The following is a 27,875-nucleotide window of genomic DNA, read 5'->3' on the forward strand; positions in this document are numbered from 1 at the left end:
ACAAAACAATTGTGTAGTACAAAAATGCAACAGCAAAAATAATAGCAGGGTCATTTACATTTTCACACCAAACTTTTTTTTTATTCTTTCAAGCAAACTGTAAGTTACAAGATACTGATCGAGTCTTTTGTTGTTTTTGTCTCTTCCAAACCCCCCCAACATAGAAACGGCAAATGCATACAAGCGCAAGCAAGCAAGTAGTAACGGCACAATACATTCATCAACTCAACGACGTTTGGACAATAAGGCAAGAAAGAAAACAAACAAACAAACGGACGGACGGACACAAATCATGGCTGACGCTTTTTTCTTTTTTTGCTGAGTGACTCAAAATGTCTTCCGCAGGTTGCTGCTGGAGAACCAAACGAGCTTAAGGCCTCTCGTTAGAGTAAAGGGGGATTTGTGTGTGATTGTGATTGTGATTGTGTGTAGAAGCTGCCTTGATTGCCGTCGGACGAGTTGCACCTGAAGCCACAAAGTTGAAATGAAGTCGGACGATCGGACAAGCTGAAGATGGAAAAACACCAATTGCTGCCAAACACGCTCCAGCTGCAAGTTCTCTGGAGTTCAAAGGTCAGTGGGCCCGAGCGCGCACACATACAACAACAAAAGAAAATGTGCAAATGCCTTCCCGGGTTCCTCGTCCAGTTTGTTTTTCCTCTTCTGCGGGGCTGGGCAACATTTTCAAACTCTTAATTTTGACCGTCCAAATCTTCATTGGAATTTTGCAAACAAGTGCATGAAAACGGAAAAACTATCAAAGCAAAAGTGTCACTTTGAAGACGCACAAACGCGTCTCAAGCCCTCGTGACAAAATTCAACAGCAAGTCGGCCATTTTGGGTGCTTTTCAAGTGCCTGTGAAGCGAATCGAAAGATGGCTTCCAAATTGGACACACCGCATGGAAAACGCATCAAATGGAAGTTGAAAACGATGACAAATCAACTCGTTGTGTCCGAACAAACAAGCTCGTTCCGTCCTGTCCAAAAAATAAAAATGAGCGCCACTCAATATTCTGCTGCATGACAACGAGGCGCTCTCAAGTGGAAGATCTCAAGCAAAGATGCTTTTTTTGGCTAGCTAGCTGCATGTCTGCCGATGCCAAGCAACTTTGCACTTTGAGTGGGAAAGTCTTGACTCCAGACAGATTTAGCCACGCCCACCACTGAAATGTGTTGTTCGGCATCTTCAAACATGAGTCCACAAACAAAGTTGACAATCTCTTGCGGGGGAATTTGCGACTGCCCTTCACAGGTGGCCAGGCCAAATTTGACAAACGTTTTGGCCAACATGTCAAAGTTTGAAAACTTTTTGGAGAGTTGAGACCATCAGATGCGATGCAGATGTTCATTTTCTTTTTTTCTCTTTCTTTCGTTCTTTCTTCTCGGAGGAGCTTGAAGTATCTGAAGGATTCCCAATTTTTTGCATGCAGAGTTGAAAACAATTGGCCGCATCTGATGGCCAGACAGACAGATGGACACCTTTTGTTTTTCGCGCCGATTGAAACGCGCTCGCCTCAAGCCGCCCAAAAGGTTGCCCAGCCCCGTTTGAAGCGTTACAAGGCAGGACACACACAAAAAGCATGAAAAGGAAACCGAAATTTGAAATCTTGCAGTCGCACGAGAAAGACGACGATGACGAGGAGGAGGAAGGCGGGCGCTTCTCCTTTTGAGAAGGAAGACGAGAGCGCGAGCCGAGACGGACGACGGACGGATGGCGGACGGACGCGCTCTTCACTCCATCCAGTCGCCCTCGTCGAACTCGGACTCGTCCTCCGAGTCGGAGTACTCGACGGCGATGCGGCGGGACAAGATGGTGGCCACGTCGTTGCCCACGCGCTCGTGTTTGGCCTCCTGCTCGCGCTGCTCCTCCACCTTTCGCAGCTGGATGCCTGAAAAGGAGAGAAAAAAAAAAACACAAAACCAGCCACAAGGCAGGTGAGTTTCAAATCGTTTCCATCAAACTCTCATTTGCCGGATCACACGTCGCTTCTTTTAAAGACACAAACACGCATTCAGATAGCACAGTGGAAAGAAGGGACGGCCGACTGCAATCACACTCGGTTCATTTCCCCAAAATCAAAAGTATTTCATGTATGTTAGCCAGAACCAAAAGCTGGTAAATGGGGGGGGGGGAATAATCCCAAAAAGAAAATAGAAACTTTGAAAATGGATTCTGCGTGGGCTTGCATAACTATTTGTAAATCTGTGAATGAGTAGCGTTCGCTGGAACAGCTTTTTGGTTTTGAGGATTCCAAACTTCTCCTCTCCCGGTCGCCATTTTTGCTCACGAGCGCCCCTCGCATCTGCCTGATCCGCCTAACGGCAGGAGCGTCACTGGTCCGCAGATTTTTTGGGAAAGTCAAGGACGTTTTTGACTCGTTTTCATTAGTTGCCGAAAATGTCGACTGATTTAGTCCCAGTTAGTGTTTATGAATGAAGGTTGTAGTCCAGTCTAGTCTAGTTTTAGTCCGGTGAAAAATGTGTTGACAAAATGATTTTGGTTTCGTGGAGGAACTGAACGCAGAAAAGTCATCAAGTGTTGCCACGTACCTTTTCGAATGGCCTCCAGCAGGACACTGCGGGCGTCGCTGATGGGCGGCAGATTGGCGGGATGGTGCCGCTTGCCGGCCAGCTCGGAGTGGGGAGGGGGCGTGGCCGGCGCCGGCGAGGAGCCCCGCGCCCCGCCCAGGGGCAGAGGGGGCGGCACCGGCGGGGGAGGCAGGGCGGCGCCGTCCGGCCGGGCCGGGAAGCCCCCGCGCGGGCCCCCCTTGTCCGCCGCCTGCTGGAGGCGGGCCGGCGAGGAAGAGTGCAGGGGGGGCGCCACCGGCGGCGGCGCCGGGTGGAGCACCCCCGGGGCGATCTGGAGGGGGGCCGGGGGAGGGGGCACGGGGGGCGGGGGCGTGCCGCGTGAGCCGGAGGAAGGGAGGGGCGGAGGCGGGGGAGGGAGGGGCGGAGGCGGCGGAGGCGGAGCGTCGCAGTTGAGGCCGGCCGGCCGCGCCGGAGACGCCGCTCGGCTGTCCGACAAGCCCGAACTGCAAACCACAAAAACGTCAAGCAAAAATTACTTTCAATAACCTTTCTCGTTTGAAAAATGCATTTATTTTCAGTGTGCGACAAACATTCGCTCTTCCTCCTCTTTTGTTTTTTTGACAAGTAGAATTTTTTCAAGAAACAATCAAGAATTTTCGCAAGAATTTAAACATTTTAGAAAAATGATTTTCAAAAATCATATATTTGTGCAAGTATTTTATTTCAGTTTAATTTTCAAAGGAAAAAGCAAACTTGAGGATCTTTTTTTTTTAGATAGATATTTTTATTTAAAAAAAAAAAATCAAGCAATAAATCACATTTAATTAAAATTAAAAAAAAATCAAGAATCGTATTTTTATTCACGAAATAATTCTCTTTTTCCCATTTTTAAAGTGATTAAAGGGATATTTGACTCATTGAGCCATTTCCAGCAGTAAAAATTCAGATTTTGTCTGCAATTAATGTGGTAACATCATTATTTTATTACAATTAGTACCTTTCAAAAGTTATTTTTCTACTTTCTGTCGACTGCTGATGACATCACCTGTGCTGAGGAAGTAGGTCACAGTTTACTGATCAAACCCAGAAAAAAGGTGAGCCATGATTGACTGTTACCTACTTCCTCAGCACAGGTGATGTCATCATCAGTCGACAGCAAGTAGAAATGTTTTTTTTTAAAGGTATTGTCCATAAAAAATAATGAAGTTATCAAATTAATTCTGAACAAAATATTCACTTTTCACAGTTGAAAATCGTTCAATGAGTCAAGTATCTGTTTAAAGTGAAAATGCCGACTTGAAATTGATTGATTGGCAAATGTGACTTGTGGATACGGTGTGGAAAAGTGTTGAAAAAGTTTGCCGAGTCCCACCTGATGACAGAGGGCGGCTTGACCTCGCCCGGAGGCGGCGGCGGCGGATCGTTGGGCCGAGAGTACATTCTGTCGCTGCCGCCGCGGCTCAGCAGCTCGTTCATCTGGCTGTAGGGCAGCGCCGCCAGCGAGAAGGGCCCGTCCAGGTGCTCCATGTACAGCTGCTGCGCCCTGAACACACCAACGCGCCGCGATGTAACCATGAAGAATTTGACAAGTGCCAGAGGGCACCCACAACATCCTGACTGGACGCAAAACAAAAAAGATTCTCATAACAACCACAATTCTGCGATAAAATGTCCCCAAATCGACTTCATTTCAATTATTTGATACTGTCTTGCCCTTGTTTGTGTGCCCCTTTATTGTTGTACACGATCTGGCCACTTGGGGGCAGTGTGGTTCCGCGCGCTCTGATACACGGTTAAGTTATCGCCACGTTAGCGAGTAGAAGAAAGTCATGAGCAAGTTATGGCAATAAAAGTTTGGGATTTTTCAAGCGTTGGAAGAGCATGTGCCGGTGAATAACGTTTAAAATACTTCTCTGTATACATTCCTGAAGCGTTTATGTTTGAATAACCGTTCTTTTGAGTGATACGAGTGCCGCGAGTAACGCGCTAATTAGCATTAGCGAGTCTAGCCTTGAGCTAGCTGCGTCCGGGAAACAAGCTAAACAACGCGTGTTAGCATTGAAGTGGCCACTGTGTGTCATTTTCTTCCTTTTGTGTGTTTAGATTTACATTTATCCTCAACTGGAGTGTAAGTATCAGCTTGATACTTTTTTATTTATTTATTTATTTTTAATATGCTTAATCAGCTTGATACTGTAACAATAGACCCTTCCAGTGTGACGTCACGTTGAAGCGCGCCCCTTGCGGTGGAGGGCAGGTCGTCAATGTGAGTGAATTAGAAAACAATCAGTGTGAGCTAGAAAATCAGTCAAACAGTTGATAAATCAGCAACCAATGCTTGTGCGCGGCCGACGGATGCTCGAATGGCTAAAAAAGAAATGAGATCATTCTTTCGGATGCCGGCAGTGATTCGTAACCAGGCGGACACTGAGGAGTGAAAGACGAGCACGGTGGCTAGCGCCAAACTACGACGCAACTGCTTTGCACCCACAAAAAGTATGCGGATATGCTCAGATTATTTTTTATACACGTATATATATATGTATATATATATATATATACACGTATATATTAGGTAGTGTTTCTCTTATATACAGTGGGTCATACTCATAACATTAACCTCTGATTGTAAATTCCAGGCAGACGTGATGAATGTGCCATATTGTCTTTAGTGAAACAATCATTCATGCTTTTTGTTTTTGCATAAGTATTCAATTTCAATTACCCTCAGCCAAAACCAATTCTTAACTGCGCATACTGTAATTGTAAAGACATGAGCGAGCCACAATAAATTGATGATGCTTTCATCGTGACATCTGCCCATACCTGTTGTCAGGGTAACCGGCGGAGCCGTTGGCCTCTCGATGTTTGTCGTCAGCCGCGTCCTGTGCCAACTCGGCGCCCAGCGCCAGCTTCTGCCACTCCTTCTTGCGGTCGTGGGGCGCCCGCGGCACCTTGTCGGGCTCCGCCGGACGATCGATCCCCTTCAGCTTCACGGCAAGAGAGGCAGACGGGTCGGCTGGTGAGTTACTTTCTGATTCTCTTGTCATTTGGCTTCAACTTGACTTTTGGAGCATGCTGGCTGGCGCCAGAAGCGCATGCAAGGAAACGGCGCTTAGCCACAGATGCTCATTTAGCATCGGGACTTGATTGAGGTTCACACTAAAAACACCATCGCCTGCATTAACCCTCCACTAACTCCATCCTACTATTTTTTTGTGAATTATAACAAAAGTTGGGAACAAAAATACATTTATATATTTTTTCTCTTTTAAAAAATGTTTTATTTATTTATTTTAAGCAAAACTAAAAGTCAGATTGTATGAAGAAGAAAGTGATCATATGAGAATTATGTACGCAAAATAAAATTAAAAAAAGAAACAATATCCAAACACTGTACATGACTTGTCATATCTTTCTCACTTAGTTTTGTAAGAGTCCCTTGGTTAGCATTAGCAGTTAGCACTTGAAGGTTTGGGTCCATCTCACATTTACTGTTGACTACGTGGCAAAATATTGCCTGTTTTGATGCGAGTTGGAGCTCAAATTTGTCTTGGCCAAAAACATAAATGAATAAATAAATCTGCCAAAAGATAGCTCATATTTTTGAAAACTTTGAAGTTTAACTTGTACCTGAAAGCACCACTGTATTAGTAAAGATATAATTTTGTAAATAATATTGTTTGTTAGTGATAGACCGATATGTTTTTTTTTTCAAGGCGGCTACCGATGCAGATTATTAGTAGTCAAGGAGGCCGATATTTCAAGCCAATATTCATTTGCAGTAAAAACAGAAGAAAAATATATTTTTCTTTTAAACTATATTAACAGATTTCTTTAAAAAATATATATATAACAAAAATTGCAGCGCTTCCAGGGTCATTAACATGTTAAAATAAATTAATAATAATAATAATAATAATAATAATAATAATAATAAAGCAAGTAAATAGATCCCGAAAGATTTCTACTCTAAGTAATTTTTTTTAAATTTCAACATAATTTATTGATTTAATTTTTTTTTAATAAAAAGTGTAGGGAGTTCCTATTTTTTTTCATAAGTGGAAATGTAAATATTTCCATAAATGAAAAGTTCCCTGCATTTCACTGAGTGACAAATGCATGCAAATGTAGCTCATTTGGGGCTTTCGTTAAGGCTCGTAAAACGTTTCAAAAGATCTTAGCAGTGAAAAATAATCTGAATATGTTCCAAATGTGTTTACGACAAATAAAAACTGACTGTGAACATCTTCAAATTCCTGATGAAAACCCCAAATACGTTACGTTCGCAAGATCACTGCTCAGTGAGATACAAGCTTTAGCGGCCTTCAAATTCAAAAAATAATAGCCCATACCGATATTTATTTGTCAAAATGCCAAATATCGGCACCCTATTGTTTGTTATACCAATAAATGCCACCCCCAGCTGCATTTGAGTAAGTGATCAAGTAGGGCTTAGATGAAATGTCTCGTCACACTTGCAAACGCACGCAAGCAAGCTGCTGTCGCACAAATGAGAAAGACACAAACAAAGAGCAAAAGGACAAATAATGGCACTTTGAGCATGTCACATACCTGCCCGGGAAGCTCTAAGTACCGATACACCTGATCATACATGCGGCCCTCCTGCGACTATAAGAAACAAAGCAAACAAAAAAATACAAGAGGAGAAGCATCGGGGATGGTCAGAAAAAAAAATAAAAAAAAAAAATCAACACCACACTACACTCATCCGATAAATGATAACCATGACAAGAGGGACCACAAAAGAGGGGAAAGTTAGAGACACACAAACGCTGGCAGCAACAGGGAGGCCGCAATCATGCACGCACACTCAGAGAATTGACACACACACACACACACACACGCACGGTAACAATAGAGCTTAGTCGTGTTGAAAAGAAAACGCCAGATCATCATTATTGTTGAAGAGAAAACACAAAATGCATCCCAATGGTAAAGTCGAGGATGAAAAAGCCATGAATGAAAATATAAGATGATAAAAGCGCGCTGGTGGACTCGTTTGTGGTCGTTGCTGAGATGTATCGAAAGTCCCATCAACTCATGTCGGCCGCTTTGCTCTTCAATCCCTTCGTTTGTTTCCAAAGTCAACATTGATCAAAAAATTGAGATGAGCTGAGCTGTCGTAGTTGCTTGTCAGTGTCGAGCTCACAGAATCGCTTGTTTTCTTTGACACGCTTGGCCAATGGAGACCATTCGGATTGTGTTTAGTAACTTGAGCAAAATCCATTCAAATTCCTTCCATCCTCCCCCCCAAGAGGGCTTTTCTCTCTGCGGGGTCCGTCCGCTGACTTCCTGAATAAGAAGATGAGTGCAAGAGGAGGTCTGGGCTGTCCTGTGACGCAAATCAAATCTTATGGACACCAATGAATTCGAAAAACGTATTTTGCAGCCAACCTTCTCCCGCCTCGTAAACGCCGTCTTGCATCCTCAAGATCTCAGATTGACGGATTGTGAGAGAAGAAGATCTCATGCTTCCTAGTCTGCATGAGAGCTTTTCAATTTGCGTTGGCAAACGAGCGTTAAGCGTGCGAGGATATGCTTAAAGTCCAAAACTGCAGACGACAGCCAGCCCGTCGTGCTTGGGATGCAATCGGCACGCAACTAACTGGGTCCATCGGCCGGCCTGGGAAAATCGTCTCTGTCACTACGAGATGGAGGTCCACCTCTGCAAGCGTAGCCAACGTATCTCTTCACAATGGAAATGCAAAAACAAAAAACAAAAAAAATTGATCCCTAAATCAGGAGACGTACCTTCTGTTTCCGCCTCTCCTTGCGCTTGTCTTCTGTGTCCTGCAGCATCTTCTCTCGCCACAGGTCGAAAAAGTAGGAAGGGTTGGTGTAGAACTTGAGACCCTCCTTCCCGTCGTCCCTGCACAAAAAAAAGAAGGAAGAGCATTGTGACTTTGCAACCATATTGGACTGCTCCTTACTCCCGAAGAAGAAATGACACAAACTTTTTGTGGCGAAAGAAGAGAATCGATTTTCTCCTTTGGTAGGTGTGCTGCTGATCATGCAAAAAATATTCTGTGGCTCATGAAGGATCCGACCAAATGACAATTTGAGGAATTAGAAAATGAGTTCCTCATCATCTGGATGATCTGGTGCTGATCCAGGTTAGGATCGTTCACTTGTTTGTCATCTTGACTCGAGTGGTTGTCGCAGTTGAGCGGTTCTTTGCAACATGACCTGGATCATCGAAAAGCGGGAACTGGGCTAGAAGATTGACGGAAATGACTCAATGACTCGTCAACAGATTTCTTTGTAGCTTCTGACGATCTGATTTCCTTTTGTTCATCATCCATTTGGAATGTTCAGCCTTGCCGTGGCCTTAAATAATCAGCCAACATGTTTCAAGTTCCTCACTCAACTCTCCTGTTGTTGCTCTTGACTCACTCCCGTGAAAACCACCCAGGGGAGATGTCAAACCGTCTGGTGGTGTCACGTCACGTCAGTCGGGCCTCTTGAAGATCAGAACGATCAGACTGAGATGCACCGCCAACAAACCACTGCACCCTTCGGATGTCTTCTTGGAGATTTCGTCTTGTTCTTCATTCAGACGCAAACCTGCCATTGGGTGTCATGCCGCCAACTGGTTCGCTCGTCTTTCACTTCTCCATGTGGACGATCAGCAATTTGTTAGACTCCAATTGGTTGCCACAGTCCTTAGCAATGTGCATCAAGTGCGAATCAGTCAACAGATGACGAACTTGGCTGGGAAACGTAAGATCGGTGACGCGCAGCAACTCGGAGAGAGACCCCTCCTAATTCCAATCTCAGATCGGAAGCAGAAAAAAAAGCAACTTGTTGACCGACCTGTAGGGCGTGAGGATGTTGAGAGGCGGCGGCTGCTCGCAGGCCTGGTAGGTTTCCTGCATGGGCACGGGCAGCGAGTCGCGGTCGAACAGCTGCTGGTCCTGGATGGTGGAACTCCTGAAGGCCTTCCTCATGGTGATGTCCTGCAGGGACACTGAACGGGGGAGGGAGGACATCGCAAGCTATCGTTAGATCTCGGCTCATCTACAAACACTTGTGTGTCTCAGTGGCTTCTGACTTCTGCAACAAGTTTAAGTAATCACCGATGAAAGCATTCAAGCCCGGAAGTAACTTCCATGCTACAGTCGCAGACTACACGTGAGAACAGAAGAACAGCAAAAGGTGTGATGAGTTAGGCAGACTCTTCCACGTGGAATCCACGTGGGATTCCAGATGGATGGGAAATAAAAAGTAGGCGGCCAGTGTGCTGAGACAGACCACAAAAGTGTCACAAAAAGAAGCTCGGTATACAATTTGTTGGTAAGTGTAAACATTGAAGCTGGACATTTTTTGTCTCAATGTTTCAAAATGGTCACTATGAGGACAAAAGTGTTCAAGGGTTCAATCTAAGGAAAATGTTGTTGGACCACGTTGAAAGTATTTGACAAGTATTTGACATACAGCACAGGTCACCAGTACGCATATAGTGAGTGAGAGCAGAGGCGGTGGTTCAGTTGGGTTAGTAGGTAGAGCAAGTGTCCTGGAATTGAGTTCTTCTGATCCACTTCCACTACGTAGTGGAACTCAAGCTGAAGAATGTCCAAGCGGGACACTGCGGCTCATTTGTCAGTGGACGATTTGCATCCTTCTGGCGCCTCCAAAATCGGCACCCGTTCTCGTGAATTTCATTTCACATGCAGCGAGCAAGCACCGAGTCTTTCCCTCTCCCCCTCCCTATCCCCGTCTCTGTCTCCCTCTGTGGCTCCCCCAGATGCAAATGCTGTCCTATATTCCCTTCATCTGATGCTGTCGTTTGGTTTGGACTTCAAAACAACTACTTCACACACCCTCCTTGGTTTAGTGAGGAACTTCCCAAGCCCACACGGGGATTTTATCTGTCTTGCAGCCAGAGCTGTTACAATGAACGGTGCAGGTACTCATTTAACGTTAGGAAACCGTTCTGGAGCCCATCATACAGATAAGAAGGGAACTGAGACAGTTTGAGCCATGGGGGTTTGATGAGAAGAGAAAAATGAGATTGGGGGGAAAAAAATCAAGTTTGGAGAAGCGTCGACAGAGATGTAGTAGACACACTGCGGAAAGTGCGGCAACGCCGGCGGTGTAAGCACAGAAACCGTCGGAGACACCTCTGAGAGATTTGTGGTGGCTTTTTTTTTCTGGCTTTCTATATTAGCCTGCCGCCATAGAGCAGTGTCATTAAATAAGAGGAGGCGGGGACTGTGGCTTTCAGGCATTACTTGGGTGGGCGAAAGTGATAAGGAAAGCCTGACGATGCACGATGGAGCGAGGCAGGAATCGATCACTCAGATGAACGACAACCACAAAAGAGGAGGTGAAGAAGGTGAAAGTGACGGATGGACGCCCTTTCAAGGGACAACGGCAACGAAGAGCATATGCCACTTTGCATCCAATTGTCAATGCACACATGAGTGTGATTTAAAAGTAAAACCTGAACCACAAAACCAAGAGCAGCTCTGTCCGTCATTCTGGAAACATCGCGTGCCACCGACCTTCAGCTCAACCAACGCCTCTCATGTCATCACTTCGTTCGCTCGACGTTTACTCACAATCGACTTTGCTCTCATCTTTAGCTGTCTTTGTACAGCTGACTTGTGATGTAAAAGGAAACAGATCCTGATTGGATTGTCAACCAATGCTGATGCTAACATTCGGAACCATACTCGCATCCATTGGTAGACTTTTTCGAGTCTTTCTCTCGAGAATACTCGAAAATAAATGTTTTTGTCCATTAAATGTCAAAGCTGGCCCAAACGTGTGCTTCATGAGAGTGCCCAATGATTGAGGTGTGCTAGCATGACTGTCACGTGAAGCCGTCCGTCCAACAACACAACAAATGCTGACTGAAAAGTCCACCACTGGTACATTTGCACAGTTTGTCAGATCCACAAATATTTGCAATTGTGGCAGTTAGACGAGCGCTCACGTTCTTCCTCTTTGGGGTCCAACTGCGTGACGCTGACGGAGAGGCGGTCCACGCGCTCCTGCAGCGAGTTGACCCGGAAAGAGAAGGAGTGGGCCTCGTTGAACAGCTCCCCAAACAGATCTTCCGCATATTTGCCTGCAAATCACAATCAGGATGATTACATGTCCATTTACACGGCATCAGTCTTGTTTGTGCTGCTCTACACTTTCATATCATTAAAAAAAAAAAAAACCTCGCCAAATGGATGGTTTTGTAAATTGTGTGTAATGCGCATTCCAATATTAAATCTTTTATCAACAAATGGAGCCAATAACAAGCTTCCTCGTTTGCTCGTAACACTTCCTGCAGACCTTCACAATAAATCTAGACACTATCTGGGGCTGCATGCTGGCAGTCACAATAAACGACCACAAAATAATTGGAGTGCAAAAGCCACCAGAAAGTCTTCATATATTCTCTACTTTTACTTTGAAGGGCCAGCTTTTGACAGGATGTTTCACCAAACTTTTCCAAGTGCTGTTGAGCAAACCGTGAGGTTTGTTATTGTTTGTGGAGTTCTTTTTTTAAAACCCAAATAAAAGCTTTTTTTTTTTTTTACATGGCCTTTTGAAAGGCTTCTTGACTGCATGTTATTGTCACATGTAGTTATAGCGTGTGATGTTTTTGCGTACTGACTGAGGCTGCTGAGTTGTCGGATGACGCTGGCCAAGGAGATGTTGGTGACGCATTCCAGCTCGTTCTTGATGTTCCTGGGCAGCGCCGTGTGGCACAGGTGCCGGGGCTCGATGGCACGCTTGACCAGCGGCATCCTTCCGCCGTCACCTGGGAAGTGGTACAGATAGCCGGTCAGCACCATCGCTAACAACAATCAAGCAACAAGGAGCCAAGAAAAACAAAGCCCCCCTAATCAAGACATCAATGGCCATAAGAGGCGAGAAAAAGTTTGACAGAAGCTAACAAATGTCTTGAAAATAACAAGCCGTCTGAAGCGGTTTTCATCTCCATTCACGCCCATCTGAGACCGGCTCTTCTCCTGAAAATAGCGACTGACGTTCATAGCAAACGGGACAAAAGTAAAGGTGAGCTTTTCATGACTTCCACGGAGGATTCCCACAGCACACGGCGACGTGACAGGCTTTTTGTCAGCAGCAGCAGAGTGCTGTCATTTCTTGTGGCTTTCCCAAGAGCCTCTCACACACATAACGGAAACTTTTGACAGCAAATTGAGGGAGATTGGACGGAGGTGTTCAACAAAAATCATCCATGCTGAGCAAAGCTTGACCAGCAAATTTGGATAATTTTTACATGGCCGTTTAGCAAAGTCCACTTCAAACAATTGGCAAAAAAAAAACTGAAGCCGCCGCCATGCATGAAGTCACATGACAGGAGAATCGCCGGCATATTATTTTGTCATCAAGCGCTCTCACTTACGGATGCCACTTCATTCAATTTAGGAGATCCATACTTCTTATTGATCTGATTCCTTATCATCCATTCTCTTTTCAGTTCTCACTGGGAGAGGGAATGAAAGAATGCAACATGATTGATGATCAATGTCCTTATCATTCTACATCAATCAATCAATCAAGCAAACCTTGTTTGAGCAACTCAAAGACGTCAAGCGACCGTGTGAAATAAGCAATTTGTGCCCTTTGTTGAGGCTCGTCAGGGAAGGTGTCGTCTTTGATAGTCGTCACTTTGATGCCGATCAGTGGAAGCAATCAGCGTCTTCTTGACGACTGGCTCACCAGGCTGAAGGTAGACAAAGGCGGCAAGCAGAGTGGTGGCTTCAATCCAGACTGGCGGACTTCCTGCGTCTTTTGCAGCACAGGTTCATCAAACCTTTTTTGTCAATCTATCAACGGTGGATTCAAACTGGCTTCGGGGTCTGAATTTGGGAGGGGAGAGGGGGAACAAAAGTGCAACGTTGGCTCCATCAAAACAGCATCAATGATGAACTTTGTACTGCGAGTGACTCGACACCGAAAGTCCGCTTGAGTCTTTTCTTCCAAATGGATCCGAGTTGTGACGTGATCTCGGCGGTACAAAGAGCGACGAGTAAATATTCATGGCTGTCAAGCGTGTGATGAACAAACAGAATCAAAGATGTTGATCCGCTGCTGAGCGTACGGAAAAGCCGCCGCAATGAATAATGAAGGGCGGCTTTCAATAAAAGATGCCGCCACTGGCATCGCTTGCCGGGCCTGGGAGGCAAACGTCACCGTTGGCGTACATGCGGATGCCAAAGGGAGCGGACGGATGACGAGTAACGTGAGCTCGTCATCCACTTGGAAAAATGACGACAAATCCAGCGGAAGGCAAAACTGCCTGCTGACCGAGCGGCTGCTCAAAAAGTCCGAGTGGCTCGGCAGCCCGTCGTCAAGGCGCTAACGATGGCGCAAACCAACTTTGAATTTCCAACAGCTGATCAAAACAAGACAGTTGACTCCATGGAAGATGATTGAATGTAGACTTCTTATCTATTTCCTTTCTGATGAAACTGGAAATGCAGTCGTACAGAATATCGTGTTTCTGTGACTTCAAAAAAAGGCCTCCTTCCTTTTTTTTTTTCCCGAGAGCTCAGAATTGTCTTTTCTTTTTTTTTTTTCTTTTTTTTGCGCGTGCATGTAAATTTGTACTCATCAGTTCACCTAAAACCTAATAAAAATCCCATTACCCTTCACCTTAACTGGATACTTCAGCCTCACCAGTCATGAAGTTCAGAAGGTCAGGAGACCAGAGGAAAGGTCAAAGGAAAGAAATATGAATCAAAGTGAAATCCAGCACCAACTAACCACCACCTGCCACCCACATGGTTAGAAAACCAGAATCTTACACCAAGGCCATAAACCTTTGAATTCCAACAAGAGACCAGAGGAAAAACTAAAGAGAGGAAGGAGGGAAGGATAGATGAAGCAGAGTGAGGTCCACAGACATCATGGTCCACTGATTCAACGAGCAGTGGGAGGAAAAAGACAATTCTGTTTGAATTTCAGTAGATGCTGATGAGATGGATCTGGCATGAATAAGGACCGCCACCAAAGAGGGGAGCCATAAAAGACCTCCTTCCTAATTGATGCCTCTTCCCATCTGCAGTTGAGTCAAGGTCCCAGCCCAGGCCGCCGTTTGCTGGAACGCACTTCATTTGCCTTCCTGTCTGACTTGACGTTTCATCCGGAAGAAGATCAACATCAGCTTCCACAATGAAAGTTTTGACCATTTTTGATTGCGTGTGCTGTCCTTGGACCAAAAACGTCTTCGTGGCAAGTGGATGTGGCCCAAAAAAAAAAAAAAAAAGCAACAGCTGGCTTGCCCGGCGGAATGGCTTCCCTCCGACCTTCAAGGCGCTGAATCACATTGGCGCATCTGCATCCGTCTTCCGGTCCACTGCACGGCCACACGCGTGCCAATGACACAAGGCCTTCAGAAAGTCAAAGTGCAAGATGCATCAATGTGAGTGCACGCTTACGTTTTCCACCAGTCTTACATAACGCCAACTTCACGCCCGCACGCACACACACACGGTGCTGTCGAAATGAAAACGCTTACGTAAGGGCCACTTGTGTCCGTCCCATTTTCTCGCCCTTTCACTTGCTGGATGATTTGACTTTTGTCATATTTTTTGCGGCGTTTGCTGTTGAGTGACGTCCAAGACGTCCGTCCACCTTTGCCGCCAGACGCCGTCCGTCCACGTGAACGGAGGAAATTCCCAGCATATTCACTTGACACTTGCTAGCAATCGGACAAAATCTCATTTTTACAGGACCCCTAAAATGGCCTCTTGAAAGCAGAAGGTCAAACTTGTTGTGGATTATCCTGCACGCTGGCTTGAGTGTGCTCCATTCCCAACTTTTTTTGTCTAATCACTGAAAGGATCTTTTCAACTTTGTGTGCGTGTGGTCACAAGGGACGTCCCTCGCAAATTTCACGCAGCTAAAAGAGTCTTCGGTCGGGCGGGTCTGACTTTTGGATGAAACCAAAACAGGCCACATGAGCCAGAAATGGACATTTCAAACCAAAATGGCTGACTTCCTGTGTGGCTCCTTTGGACGACAGAATTTGATGTGACAGAGTGAAACTGGATGTGAATGTTTACAGTCCAAGCTTGTGCCACATGCCAGCTTGATTTCAATCCTGGCGCGGCCGTCGTGGTTTGTCCCGCTGCATTGACGGCCCTTCGCTCGCACGCCCAATCGATTCCATAAGGTGACGCGAGCGTGAAGGTTGTCCAACTGATGATTTCACTCATCACGGCGGACAAGCGCCAAATGTTCCCATTGGAGCCGGTTAAGAGTCGCGCGTCATCGTCAGGCAGGTTTTGTGCTGCCACGTCAATCCCAAACTGGAATCATCTTCATTGAAAGTGACACTTGTTCAGCACTCCTGCTGCAAAACGATGTCGGCAAACGGCAAGCTCATTTCACGCTCCAATCGGCGTCAGAAGAGAAGCCATCAGACATTGATCCGCGTTTGCCTTTGGAGCAGGATTCTGTCTGTGCTTTTACACAACCAAGTCCGCTTTGACTCTTTTTGCCAAGTTGATGGCATCCGTGTGGGAAATGTTTTGACGTTTTGCTTATTCAAATGTAGTCAAATGCAGTGCAAGGGCAGCTGGCGTCATTAAAAGTCAGCTTTTTAAGACTTGCAAGAGGCTTGTAAGAGGCTTTCAACTTGTTCTGCTAAGATCAACACAGGCCCATCCACAACTCACCTGCTCGTAAGAAGATCCGCTCGGGAAAATCCCTCATCTTTTTCCAAGCGAGTGACAGCGGAGACGGGAAGCCATCAAATGCAATCCAAACACAAAACCTGCTTGGCTTTGTCACTGCGCTCTCATTCTGCTTCTCGTCCCGTCCCCGGAGAATAATCCAATCCGGCTCACTTGACACAACCGTGTTTCATTTTGTAAAAGAGTCGCCTGTGCCTTTGTCACTGGCAGAATATTTGACTGCCGACCTATCTGCCTTCCATCGCAGCGCCAATAAACATTCAAACAAATGTCCAAAGAGTCTTTGGAAAGGACAGCAAAATCAGCTTCTTCCTTCCACATTTGGATGCAAGTAGCCCGAGTGTGGAAAGTGCCAGGAGACATTCATGGCGGGCTGCTTGAAACGCTCTTGTGTCGTCCTAACCGTTCAACGGTGATCCCGACAGTGTCAGCTGGTTCGTAGGAAAGGCTACGGAAATCAGATTGGCTGGTGACCAGTCCCGGGTGTACCCCGCCACCAACTCATCCTTTACTAAAATGAGGAAAATAATGACTGGACAGACGGATGATAGGTCAGTCAGATTGGCTGGTGACCAGTCCCGGGTGTACCCCGCCCACCAACAATCCTAAAGTCTAATTCACGCTGACTGCGGAAAGGATGCTTGGGCATCGCTTGTTATCAACGTTACGAACGACTGTTTTCCCACTTCCAAGAAAGCAAGCAAATTCATACACATTTTGAGTGTGATGGGAGAATTTTTATGACTACAGAGTCCTCTTTCCATCTTCTCACACCCACAAATGTCGTCGTCGTCGTCGTCGTGCGAAGAAATGTCCAAAAGGGCACCGTTGGACTTAGTCTGAACTTGACGTCTCAGGCCCCGAAATGCTCATCCATGAGCAAGTCTGGACAAGAGGGAAGCACGGTGGGGGACAGTCTTGCAAAGACGCACGAGATGCAAGGCCGAGCCGACCGAATGGAGGCCGGTGTCCGAGCGAGCGAGCGGGGGCGAGGGGGGGGCCAACGCAGAGCAGGCACAGAAGCGCCATTATTGCGGTGGGCCCGGGCCAAGAGCGCCAACAATGGCTCCTGTGTGAGCGTGTGGCCGCATCCCAACAGCTGACAGACAGATAGGAGGCGGGAGGGACCGGCGCAATGATGGCACCTAACATCGCCCAGATACACCTTTTTCGCCACGACGTCGTTTTCTTTACAGCCACTCTTCCCTCTTCACGACAGAGAGTTTGATTTTTGCTGTTGTTGGCATCAGAGGTCTGTCAACAAAGATGAGCCGTCCTCAGCAGGAGGCGGGCCAAGGCTCCTCTATCACACGGCCTCCTCCCCAAAAAAAACAAACAGGCAAACCACAACAGCATGAGAACAGCAAAGTGATCCAAAACTTTCCTCAAGTTGTCCCCAACTTTTTTCTTTCTTTTTTATAGCACGAAGGAATATTATGACAGTAAAACCATCCTAGGGCAATGTGAGAGACCACGTGTGCTACTTAATGTTCAGCAGGTTTGATTGAGTTGCACAAAATAAAAGATTTGCTGTTCATTGTGTGCGCGGCTGCTGGCCGGCCCAGTAGCAAGACGGCTGCCAAAGTTGTTGTGAAGAAGCCGAGTCATGTGACCGCGTCGGAGGAAGACAACGTGAACAGCTGCAAATTCTATTTTGCACACTGCTGCTTTCACACACATAACAGTGTTGTCACATTTCAACTACAACTTTTTGTTTCAAAGCCCCTTTCACACATACAAAGTCGTCACAGCTGCAATCACACCAGACATCAGATGTAGCAAGAGCCAGTTGGGGGCGCTAAAATAAATTAACAGAATCACACAGTCTGATTTAAAACAAAATTGGGATTACTGCTGCATGAAATTGTTTGATTTCCCATTAGTTTTAGTTAACTAAAATAACGTTGGCGCACGTGCTCAACGTTGCTGGGTTTGTTTTCCGAACACATGCATGCACTTGCTGGCTAGTTGTGGATTTTGAGCACATTGACTTCATTATTTATTGAACTCAACAGATTGTGTTGAAGATTGGATTGGAGTGGTCTCAAGAGCTCAATCTGGCCGTCTTTTGGGACTCAAGTTTAAGAAGTACATTTCATGCAAGAATGTTTTTTCGATGTCTTTGAAAATATTGGTCATAAAATGAACATTTGATAACCTACTAGCTTTAACTCATCAGTATGGGTAGTTTTTAACCCTTTGTTGGATCCAAATCGTGACCCCAACATGGGTCAAATCCTCAAGCCGACCACCGTTGGCTCAGTCCCTCTTAGGTTTAACCAGTTGAACCCAATTTGGGTTACTTTTGACCCCAGACAAGTAAACTGCAGTTAGCTGAGATTCCAACACGGAACCTCACAACTGTGCTAATCACCAAGCAATTGAAGAAGAAGAAAACAAACTGTTAGTTAAAAAAAAAAAAAAAACTTTTCGATGTTAGATTTAAGGGTACGTGCAACCCGGTGCCAGAAGGTCGCTCCACTGTCTGAAGGTACCTCATGCACTTTTTTCAGCCCCAATGAATGTCCCGTCATCATCAAATCGAAGCAGATTTCCACACTAAATGACAGTGGCCACTTTAGGGCGAGTAGTACAAAGAAGGTTTCAAATTTCACCCAGCATGATCTTTTTTTTTTTCTTCTTCTTTTTTTTCCCAATGTGCCTCCCCATCCCCCATTCTACGGCAACTGCAGGCTGGCCGATCGAGCCCATCCATCGTCTCCAGTGCGGGCAAATTCAATCACGTCGCCTTGAAGGCCAGCCAGGCAGGCAGGCAGGCAGGCAGGCAGGCAGGCGGGCGATTGCTTCACGAGGAGCCCCCCAAATCCTGACAGGCACATGCGATCTGTTGTCAGCTTTTCACGGTCAATATTTGTACTGCCGGCCGCTAATGATGTGATGTTGCGCATGCAGGCAGGGCCAACATGTCAAAAGGCTGCTACTGGCCAGATGTGGGGGGCACGCTGCATTGCGATGAGTTGACATCGGCACAAAATTGCCATCGTTAGTGTCACACTTTGAAATCGGATGAATGCATCTAAAGTTACGACGTAAGCGAGAGGGAGAAAACATCTTCAAATGGGACCACGCGAGACGTGCACGAAATACCTGTTTAGGTCGATGAATCCTTCTTCTCCCTTTTGATTATTCCCGATCCATCATCATTTGCTTGTCGAGCTCGCCGCCGCGTGCAAGCATTTAAATCCCCGCTTTGTGGCCATGGCTGTCGCACGTACCAAATGTGCTCCCGGGTGCAAGAAGAGGCGAAGGAGGAGGAGGAGGAGCCGGCCACTTTTCTTCTTCCACAGTGGATTTGCTTCGGCGTTGGATTGGTGAACGAGGGAGCAAACCAAGTCCGTCAAGCGATCATCAACATACGCCACATCTGAATGTTATACCTCGATATTACAAATGCGCTTGCCGACAGAAGACCACGTTTGATAACAGCGTGTAAATAACAATTTGCTGCGGAATGTCCCCGTAAAACGTGACAATGGTACGGACCACTCTATTGTTGGGTGCCAAAGCGTCCTATGCAACCGCTCCTATGTGGGAGCCTCAGGGCAATCAACAGACGCAAAAGATATAATACTTATATAGCGCTTTCAAACAGCCTTTTATCTGTCACAAAGGAACGCCACAAAGCAAACGTCATAAAACAGTAACAGCAATACAATCGCAATAACAAAAATGATCGTTAGATAAACAGACAAACGTGTATCATATTGTATTAATAATCAATTTAATGTCATATTGAAGCACTTTAAAGCCAACGATGTTTCTAAATAAAGAAAAATAGTGTTATCACTGTGTTTTATAGTCATTTGTCATAGTACAAAAAAAAAACTTATATCGTTTATTAATTACTTTTGCTTTTTGGTCGGTTGTTTTATAAATGAATTAATTACAAATACCACTGTTTTATACGAGGTTTTACGCAACAACAAAATTCTAATACTGTGACGGAAGTAGAAACTGAAGTGAAGATTTCGCGCTTCCGGTGAAAGCACAACATCCAAGATGTCCGCCGCCGTGGCTTCCCTCGTTTCATATGGCAGCGATTCCGATTCGGAAAATGAGTCGCAATCCAGCACCAGCCCCGAAAAGTCGGACCCTTCGCACCCGGACGCAACGGCACACCTTAAAACTTTAAAGTCCGGTCCGACGATGGCTTTAGCGGTTCTTAATTCGGCCCCCGAAGTTGCCGTCAAGGTAAGCTATCGAAGCTATTTAGCTATCGCTTGCTAACTATATTGATAATTATTTTCTGTAGCGAGTTGAGTGATTTGTATAAACACGTGCTCACGTGTATTTACGTAAGACTTTCAAATGTTACCGTTGTGCTAGTTTTTAGCGGGATGAAAAGGTGCGAGATTGACAAGTTATGCGCTAAGATCGTTGCGACACTTTCCAAATGTACATCCCAGAACATATTCTTTACGACACAGACACACAAATGCGGCCAAATGTAATCGTTTTCCCACCTTCGTATTGAGAAAAATCCAACGACAGTTGGACTTTTTTTTGTTTTCCAATTCAAAAACTAAAATGCAACTTATGAAAGTGGACCATGCCTTTGCAAATGTTAGACTGGGTACCTTTCTTGTTATATGAAAATATTTCTGCTCATGTTGTCTGTTTGTTAAACTTGCTAGTCACAATTTTGAAAAATAGCCACTGGACCGGTCAGGAATTTTCTTGTAAACACGCACTCGTCTATGTTTGCAGCCGTGTTTTTAATGCACATTGTAAGCAGTTTGAAGAAATACTTCTCAAAAATTGCAACACATTCTCTGCACACGTTGACGATGTTTTGACCTATTTGGTTGATCCTCATATTAGGAATCTGTTGAGACTGGCATACATCTTGACCCTTCCGTGAAAGAAGTCACCTATAACCCGAGATATGAAACCATGTTTGCACCAGAGGTAAGTGCTTTTAGAAGCAAGAGCAGTGAAAATGTATTTGATCATTTTTACTGGTACCTTGACATTTGAGTGACAAGATGGGAAAGTCAAATCTAGTTTCAGTTTGTTTTCACCCCCCCACGTTATCGTTTTTTTTTTTTTTTTTTACCAAACATGTTTAAAGATCTTTTGTGAGTTTTGTAATTCATAAAAGGATGGAAGTTCCCCCAAAGAGAAGGATCGATGTGTTCTTCCCTCTTAGTTTGGACCGGAGAACCCGTACAAAACCCAACAGATGGCCGCCACGCGAAACATGTTATCTGGCTATGCCGAACCCGCCCACGTCAACGACTTCATGTTTGAGCAGCAGAGGAGGACCTTTTCCTCGCTTGGTAAACTCTCCGTCACGGGCCTGTTTTTTTTTTTTGTTTGTTTTTTTGTTGTTGTTTTTTACGGCCATTTTTGCTGAAATTCTTGCTTTGAACGTTTCCTCTGGTTTCTGGGCAGGCTACGCGTTGGATCCGTCTGTGGACACAAACCAAGTGACTGGCAGCGGTTACATTGGTGCGGTGGACGAGGCTGAGAAAAATCAAGGTAGGTCGCCGCGACCTCGACTTGCAAGCATCCCAACTTGTGAGCGTTATTCGTCGTCGTCGTCGTTCAGGCTTGAACGTGTTTGAGAGCGCTTACAAGAGGCCGGACAAGCGCAAAAAGGTCAAAGGCGGCGACGCGGGAGATATCGACAACTACCTGGGACCGTGGGCCAAATACGTCGATGAGAAATCGGTGGCCAAACCTACTGAGGTAAAGCACCTCACTCATTCCTGGATTGTATTGGTTTTTTGGGGGATTATGAATTATGTGTGGTGACCTTCCAGGAAGAGAAGAAGGAACTGGATGAGATCACTGCCAAAAGGCAAAAACGGGGGAGGAATGAAGACGTAGCTCCAGCAGAAGAGAAGACGATCCTTCATGGTACCTTTCCATTTTTCCATACAATTTTCTTGTAGGAGTTGGGCAACCTTTCAAAAGTCACACAATCTGGATATGAAATTAAATCTGACAGCCCTCATGAGAACATTGAGCAACTTGGAAGTTGTCCAGCGTCACGTGCGACTTTGCTTTTGCAATGATAATTTGGTGTGGACCTTCTCACCTGATTTATGTCTTCTTCTTTTTTTCTCCACATCTTTTCATCAGTTAAAGAGATGTTTGACTACCAGGGCAGGTCGTACCTGCACATCCCCCAGGACGTGGGCGTCAACCTGCGTTCTAGCGAGGCGCCAGACAAGTGTTACCTGCCCAAAAAGCAAATCCACGTTTGGTCCGGCCACACCAAGGTTGGTGGAGGACGCTCGCTCGCAGCTTTTTCAAATGCAAACCCAACCTCGTTAGGATCAACAACTGAAATTGTGCTGGACTCATTTGCGATTCACCCGCTTTGGACACTAACATCCTCCCCGTCCGTCCGTCCGTCTGCCCGCAGGGTGTCAGCGCTATCCGATTGTTTCCACTTTCCGGTCATCTCCTGCTTTCCAGCTCCATGGATTGTAAGATTAAGGTAAGAAGCAACGCACACGCCAACACAAAATGACATCGTTTTCATTTCATCGTGTCTGTCCACAGTTGTGGGAGGTGTACAATGACAGGAGATGTATCCGCACTTTTATTGGTAAGTAAATTATAGTCAAAGATGATGTTTTTGGGTTTTTTTTCATCCACCCCACCTCCATAAATTCATCAACTGCAATCCAACAGCTTTGGACATTTCACAAGTCAATTGAATTCCCAAAGTGCCACTGGCACAAGAGCACTGAAGACAGTGGGTGAAATGTTATTTATGATTTATTTTTTACTGTGCGTATGTTTTTCTCAGGAGAATGAGGTCAGTGGTGTTGAGGGACCGCAAATCTTGAGCGATGTCAGGATGGCAATCCTTTTTTTTTTTTTTTTTTTTTTTTTTTCTTCCTTCTCCCCTGCACACTTGAGCTTGTCAGCTGGCTCACAGAACAAGATGCATTATTGATGAGCTGGGGCTGAGGAGGACACATGGTTGACGTGATTGTATTTTTTCTGCTTGTTATATGTCACATTCTGCTTATCGTGAGTGCGTTTTCCCCACAACTAATTGCACTTAAGTGACAATAGCATACGTTTAATAACAGTTGGGGGGTTTCCATTGGATCATGTACCTGCTTGACTTTTGTGCTTGGTGGAATAAATCCACTTGAGTTCAATTCAAGAGTCAGGTGCTGATTTTTTTTTTCCCCCTCCCCCCCAAGTGGACAGCAGTACGCTGTGATTGATTGGGTCGCGGCGTCTATTCAACAGACGTCACTCTTGGACCAAATGCAATAGAAGTAAGAAGTGATAGTTTGAGCCGGCCGCATGTTGTTTTTCACCGCCCTAATCGTATAAATGCCACCATTAAGGAAACATCATTGAGTGTGTGTGGATGTTTGTCCAAAGCGCACATTGAATTCCTGTCAGTAGTTGTGACGTCCGTGTGGCAAAAACGTGACAAGCAACAGTTGTGTTGGTGCTTGTGGATGTCGTTTGAAGATGAAATCCGGCTGCACTTTTGCTCCCAAAGCTCCCTCATTAGCCCACATTTCACGGGCCCCCAATGAATGTCGTATCAAAGGCGGGCAGTTGGGGAGACGCAGGAATGAGACGAGACGAGGGGGGGGGGGGCACTTTCTCAAAGTCAAGTCAAGTCATCTTTATTTATTTCGCTCTTTCAAACAGCCTCAGCTGTCACAAAGCGCTTTACAGAAACACAACATAAAACATTAACAGCAATACAATACAAGTGACATTTTTTTTTTCCTGCATGATTCTTGGCTTCATTCATGTTTTGTTTTGTTTTGTTTTGTTTTTTTCTGTAGGTCACAGCAAAGCGGTGCGAGACATTTGCTTCAACAACAGCGGCAATCAGTTCCTCAGCGCCGCCTACGACCGCTACATCAAACTCTGGGACTCGGAAACGGGTCGGTATGCCACGAGAACACTTTGACTTACATGCACTCAGTGCACTTGCACCATTTTTTTTTTTTTTGAAGGGCAAACAAATTCACTTTCAGATGGGAACGATGCAAAGTGTCGATTGTGTACCCAAGACAATGAAGGATATTCATATGCTAAATGTTAATAAAAGTGTATTTTAGCTCAATCCAGAACAGTAGTCGATCCGAGGAGTACGTGGACGTAGTTGTGCACACCTGAAGGACTCAATGGCAATGGATTAAGTGTTGCATATCAACTGGGACTACAGATGAAAATGAGTTTGGTCTGTGCAACACATTTGTTGTGCAATGTTCATTCAAGAAAATGCAACCGTTGACTTGTGTTTTTGTGCTTTTTGGGGAGCTCCTCTCCAGCAGAGGGCAGAAACGAGCTAGTTGCTGCCGCAGCTGTTGAGTCCAATCCAAGCGCTGATGTCACCCGTCTGCTTTTTGCTTTTTGCTTCCGCAGGCCAGTGCATCTCTCGATTCACCAACAGGAAGGTTCCTTATTGCGTCAAGTTCAACCCCGACCAAGAAAAGCAGAATCTTTTGGTGGCCGGCATGTCGGATAAGAAGATCGTCCAGGTAAAGGACCACCCGACCACACCCCCTTCATGTCCACCCAACACACTCAACTCAACTTTATTTATAAAGCACTTTAAAACAAGCATTACTGTATACAAAGTGCTGTACATGAAACAGGAATCGGTCATGCGGTCAAGACAAAGAGTAAGATAAGTCAAAAAATAAGAACAAAAAACATTGCAAGTATACAAGTGAATATAATTTACATCGATAAATTAACAGGAAATAGGTAAGTGAATAAACAAATAATTAAACAAGTAACTAAATAAACATCAAATCGATAGCACAAAATATAGTCAAACTGTGAATGTATGATTTTCCATATTATTTGTGGATAATTATATTCTATGTAGGATAAAGTCTTAGTCCGCCTCTGTATATAAATGTCATCAAGTCTGGGAATGAAATCTGGGTGTAAAAAAAATGTCAAGTTCCATTTTCAGAATCAAGTCTTGTATTTTGCCAGCCTTGCAGTATTGGACTGTCGGAAAGCCATTTGCATTTCTTGACAATTCCACTTTTTGTGCAATATTTCATTTTACGGCGACATTGTCGTGATTTTTTTTTAAAGCTAACAATGCTTTTTGGATGTGTTGACGACATTACTGCGCTTTGCTTGTCAGTGGGACATCAGGACGGGCGAGGTGGTCCAGGAGTACGACCGTCACCTGGGCGCCGTCAACACCATCACCTTTGTGGATGAGAATCGGCGCTTTGTCAGCACGTCGGACGACAAGAGTCTTCGCGTTTGGGAGTGGTCAGTAAATCCAGCAGCACGTCGGCTGTTTTGCCGATCTCTACGACAGCTTGACGCACAATCATCTTACTTGCAATGCTTGTAAAAGTCAAATCTGCACCACAAAAAAAGAATCTGAACCAAATATTTGCAAAAGTGAGTACACCCTCGATATGGGGCAAGACTTAAGTCATGAGACCGTGTGCGGCTTGTATACGGCTCGAGTGTATATTTACTAATCCTTCAAAATGTTCTCAACATTCATGCCCAAAGCTCTGGCAACAAAAGTGAAAATGTCAAAGCATGGACTGGGAGCAGGTCCGTTCAATTTCACTCTCAGGGGCCTCATTGCAAAAAACAACAAAAAAAACAAACAAAAAAAACTCCTGAGCATCCAAAAAAGAAGCTAAAGATGGCCCCCAAATGATGAGAAAGGGAAAGCGTCAAGCTCGCTATCGAAGCAGAAAGCGTTTCTGTTTGTGTGAAGCGTTTTGTGATGGTGCAAATTGATTTCCGGTGTCAAACGCCATGCTCGGGCTCTACATGCTCGTCGGTCAGTGGTGGGCTGTTGCAGATGTTTGTCATGTCAAAGAGCATCCACGCACGCTCACATTCGCTCACAATATCATGAACAAAGAGGAAAAAATATCTTGAGCTGCCCACTTGAACCCGGGCTCTTTTCATTTTGATTTTACTGTCAAGATGCGATCTGTGTGTCCTGGCATTGTTTTGTTTGTTCACCCCCCGGCCAGTCTTGGCTTCCAGGCAATCGTATTGAAGTTGTGTTGTCATTTTCAGGGACATCCCCGTGGACTTCAAGTACATCGCCGAGCCCAGCATGCATTCCATGCCGGCCGTCACGCTCTCTCCCAACGGTGAGTGTCGGGCGCAAGAGCAACTTCCTTGTCACTTGTCAACCTACGGGAGCAGCCGTGGTCCAAAAATGGCAAAGATGCCGTTTGCTGCATGTGGCGAGTAATGACAAAAAATGTCATGACGAGCGTTGCGTTAACCTCCATCTCCACTTTGCTTCAGTGGCAGATGACGGATGAGTGGCAACATGCCTGAAAAAATCAGCTTCCTTGTTCAAAAGTTCCTTGTCCAATTATTACTTCCGCCAAGGAATTTGTCATCACAATTTAGTTAACACAAGACAAACCTAGAAATTGAGCGACAAAATTTGTTGTCTGCGTAGGTGTCAAATTAGGATTCTTTGCTGTCTGGAGTGCCGTTTGAATATTAACCAATTGATCCTTTGCACTAAACCCAAGGCAAGTGGCTTGCGTGCCAGTCCATGGACAATCAGATTCTGATCTTTGGCGCCCAAAACCGCTTCCGACTGAACAAGAAGAAGATCTTCAAGGGCCACATGGTTGCCGGCTACGCCTGCCAGGTGGACTTCTCCCCGGACATGAGGTCAGTGGACCACAATTTGAGTTGAGACCAGCCAAATGCGTCACCAGTTTGATTTAAGAAATGTAAGCCTTTAATCCACCAAATGCGCTAACAAGGCCACTTGAGTCCCGTAATTCAAATCTTCATGGATACCCACCAAACAAAAATCTGTCCGTTTGTACTAACCACCACACCTGTTTGCATCTTCTCACGACGTATCCTTGTACATGCCTCACTCTTGTCCTTTTTTCCTCTGAGCAGCTACGTAGTGTCGGGCGACGCCGACGGGAAGCTGAACATTTGGGACTGGAAGACCACCAAGCTGTACCACAGGATCAAAGCTCACGACAAGGTGTGCATCAGTGCCCTGTGGCATCCGCACGAAACCTCCAAGGTCATCACTTGCGGCTGGGACGGACAAATCAAACTCTGGGATTAGAACATTGCCCAACGCCCGCGTGTGCTTCAAGGGGAAGGCAAGTCCGAAAATTTCTTCCAACAATACGTGCACACCAAAATCCCAAATTCTTTTTATCCATCTGATGGGGCGGCCATTTTGTCACTCAGCTTGCGACTGTCACATGACCAAACACGTCGTGACATTCGTTACCTGAGCAACTCGACAGCAAGTAGCAAAATGGCCGCCACGCGTCTATTTTTGCCTCGTTTGTGTTATTCATTGTAGTGCCGTGTTGAGACTCGTGGGGACGTTTTTGACTTTTCAGTTCCCTTTTTTTGTCCATCTGGGCTGAAAGGTGAGGGGTCGCGAGTGAAAGCTATGGGGACTGGCATCCAGTCTTATTGTAGCGCCTTATTTTTGTATCCACGCGAGTTCAACCCAAGTTCTTGTACAAACATTAAAACAAAACAAAAAATACAAACAAATTTTCACTGTTGACCAGGCACGTCTTGTTTTATTTTGTATTAGCCTGTGTAGTTTGTTTGCAAATATCTTGATTTTCAATTTTATGGCCAGCTATGTAGAAATAAAAAACTGTCCATTAATTGTACACACAATCAGGTTT

General features: G+C 45.4%; 2 protein-coding genes across 7 annotated transcripts; one reads left to right on the forward strand and one right to left on the reverse strand.

Moving 5' to 3' along the window:
* Nucleotides 1-53: 53 nt before the first annotated feature.
* Nucleotides 54-19,805, reverse strand: wasf1 (WASP family member 1). Of its 2 annotated transcripts, XM_077510954.1 has the most exons (10): nucleotides 19,330-19,805; nucleotides 12,168-12,314; nucleotides 11,493-11,627; nucleotides 9,368-9,521; nucleotides 8,306-8,423; nucleotides 7,106-7,162; nucleotides 5,357-5,520; nucleotides 3,903-4,073; nucleotides 2,552-3,033; nucleotides 54-1,890 (listed from the first exon to the last, which is right to left on the reverse strand). In XM_077510954.1, exons 2-10 carry the CDS (start codon nucleotides 12,298-12,300, stop codon nucleotides 1,733-1,735), a joined length of 1,572 nt encoding a protein of 523 aa, XP_077367080.1. In that variant the 5' UTR covers nucleotides 12,301-12,314; nucleotides 19,330-19,805; the 3' UTR covers nucleotides 54-1,732. The 2 variants fall into 2 exon arrangements, with proteins under 2 accessions (XP_077367080.1, XP_077367081.1); XM_077510955.1 differs by lacking the exon at nucleotides 7,106-7,162.
* On the forward strand, nucleotides 1,381-27,867 carry cdc40 (cell division cycle 40 homolog (S. cerevisiae)). Of its 5 annotated transcripts, none has more exons than XM_077510951.1 (18): nucleotides 1,381-1,531; nucleotides 1,615-1,936; nucleotides 5,367-5,552; nucleotides 18,915-19,085; nucleotides 21,064-21,150; nucleotides 21,392-21,521; nucleotides 21,637-21,723; nucleotides 21,794-21,933; nucleotides 22,008-22,104; nucleotides 22,330-22,469; nucleotides 22,616-22,690; nucleotides 22,756-22,801; nucleotides 24,018-24,119; nucleotides 24,604-24,719; nucleotides 25,343-25,476; nucleotides 26,254-26,330; nucleotides 26,727-26,871; nucleotides 27,112-27,867. In XM_077510951.1, exons 5-18 carry the CDS (start codon nucleotides 21,136-21,138, stop codon nucleotides 27,287-27,289), a joined length of 1,482 nt encoding a protein of 493 aa, XP_077367077.1. In that variant the 5' UTR covers nucleotides 1,381-1,531; nucleotides 1,615-1,936; nucleotides 5,367-5,552; nucleotides 18,915-19,085; nucleotides 21,064-21,135; the 3' UTR covers nucleotides 27,290-27,867. The 5 variants fall into 5 exon arrangements, with proteins under 5 accessions (XP_077367077.1, XP_077367078.1, XP_077367075.1 ...); XM_077510952.1 differs by having other exon boundaries at nucleotides 18,915-19,055; XM_077510949.1 differs by lacking the exon at nucleotides 18,915-19,085.
* Nucleotides 27,868-27,875: the final 8 nt, after the last annotated feature.

Source organism: Festucalex cinctus, chromosome 21 (assembly GCF_051991245.1).
Source record: "Festucalex cinctus isolate MCC-2025b chromosome 21, RoL_Fcin_1.0, whole genome shotgun sequence".
NCBI classification, from domain to species: domain Eukaryota; kingdom Metazoa; phylum Chordata; class Actinopteri; order Syngnathiformes; family Syngnathidae; genus Festucalex; species Festucalex cinctus.

What these genes read in the sequence shown, in the direction of transcription:
- wasf1 (XM_077510954.1), bottom strand. Translation starts at nt 12,300, where the DNA reads ATGCCGCTGGTCAAGCGTGCCATCGAGCCCCGGCACCTGTGCCACACG. An exon ending in GGACCCCAAAGAGGAAGAAC is followed by an intron (nt 9,522 to 11,492) that starts GTGAGCGCTCGT and finishes TCCCCCGTTCAG; the next exon opens with TGTCCCTGCAGGACATCACC. An exon ending in AGGAGAGGCGGAAACAGAAG is followed by an intron (nt 7,163 to 8,305) that starts GTACGTCTCCTG and finishes TGTTTCTTATAG; the next exon opens with TCGCAGGAGGGCCGCATGTA.
- cdc40 (XM_077510948.1), top strand. Translation starts at nt 20,242, where the DNA reads ATGTCCGCCGCCGTGGCTTCCCTCGTTTCATATGGCAGCGATTCCGAT. An exon ending in AAACCATGTTTGCACCAGAG is followed by an intron (nt 21,151 to 21,391) that starts GTAAGTGCTTTT and finishes CTTCCCTCTTAG; the next exon opens with TTTGGACCGGAGAACCCGTA. An exon ending in TTTGGTCCGGCCACACCAAG is followed by an intron (nt 22,470 to 22,615) that starts GTTGGTGGAGGA and finishes GTCTGCCCGCAG; the next exon opens with GGTGTCAGCGCTATCCGATT.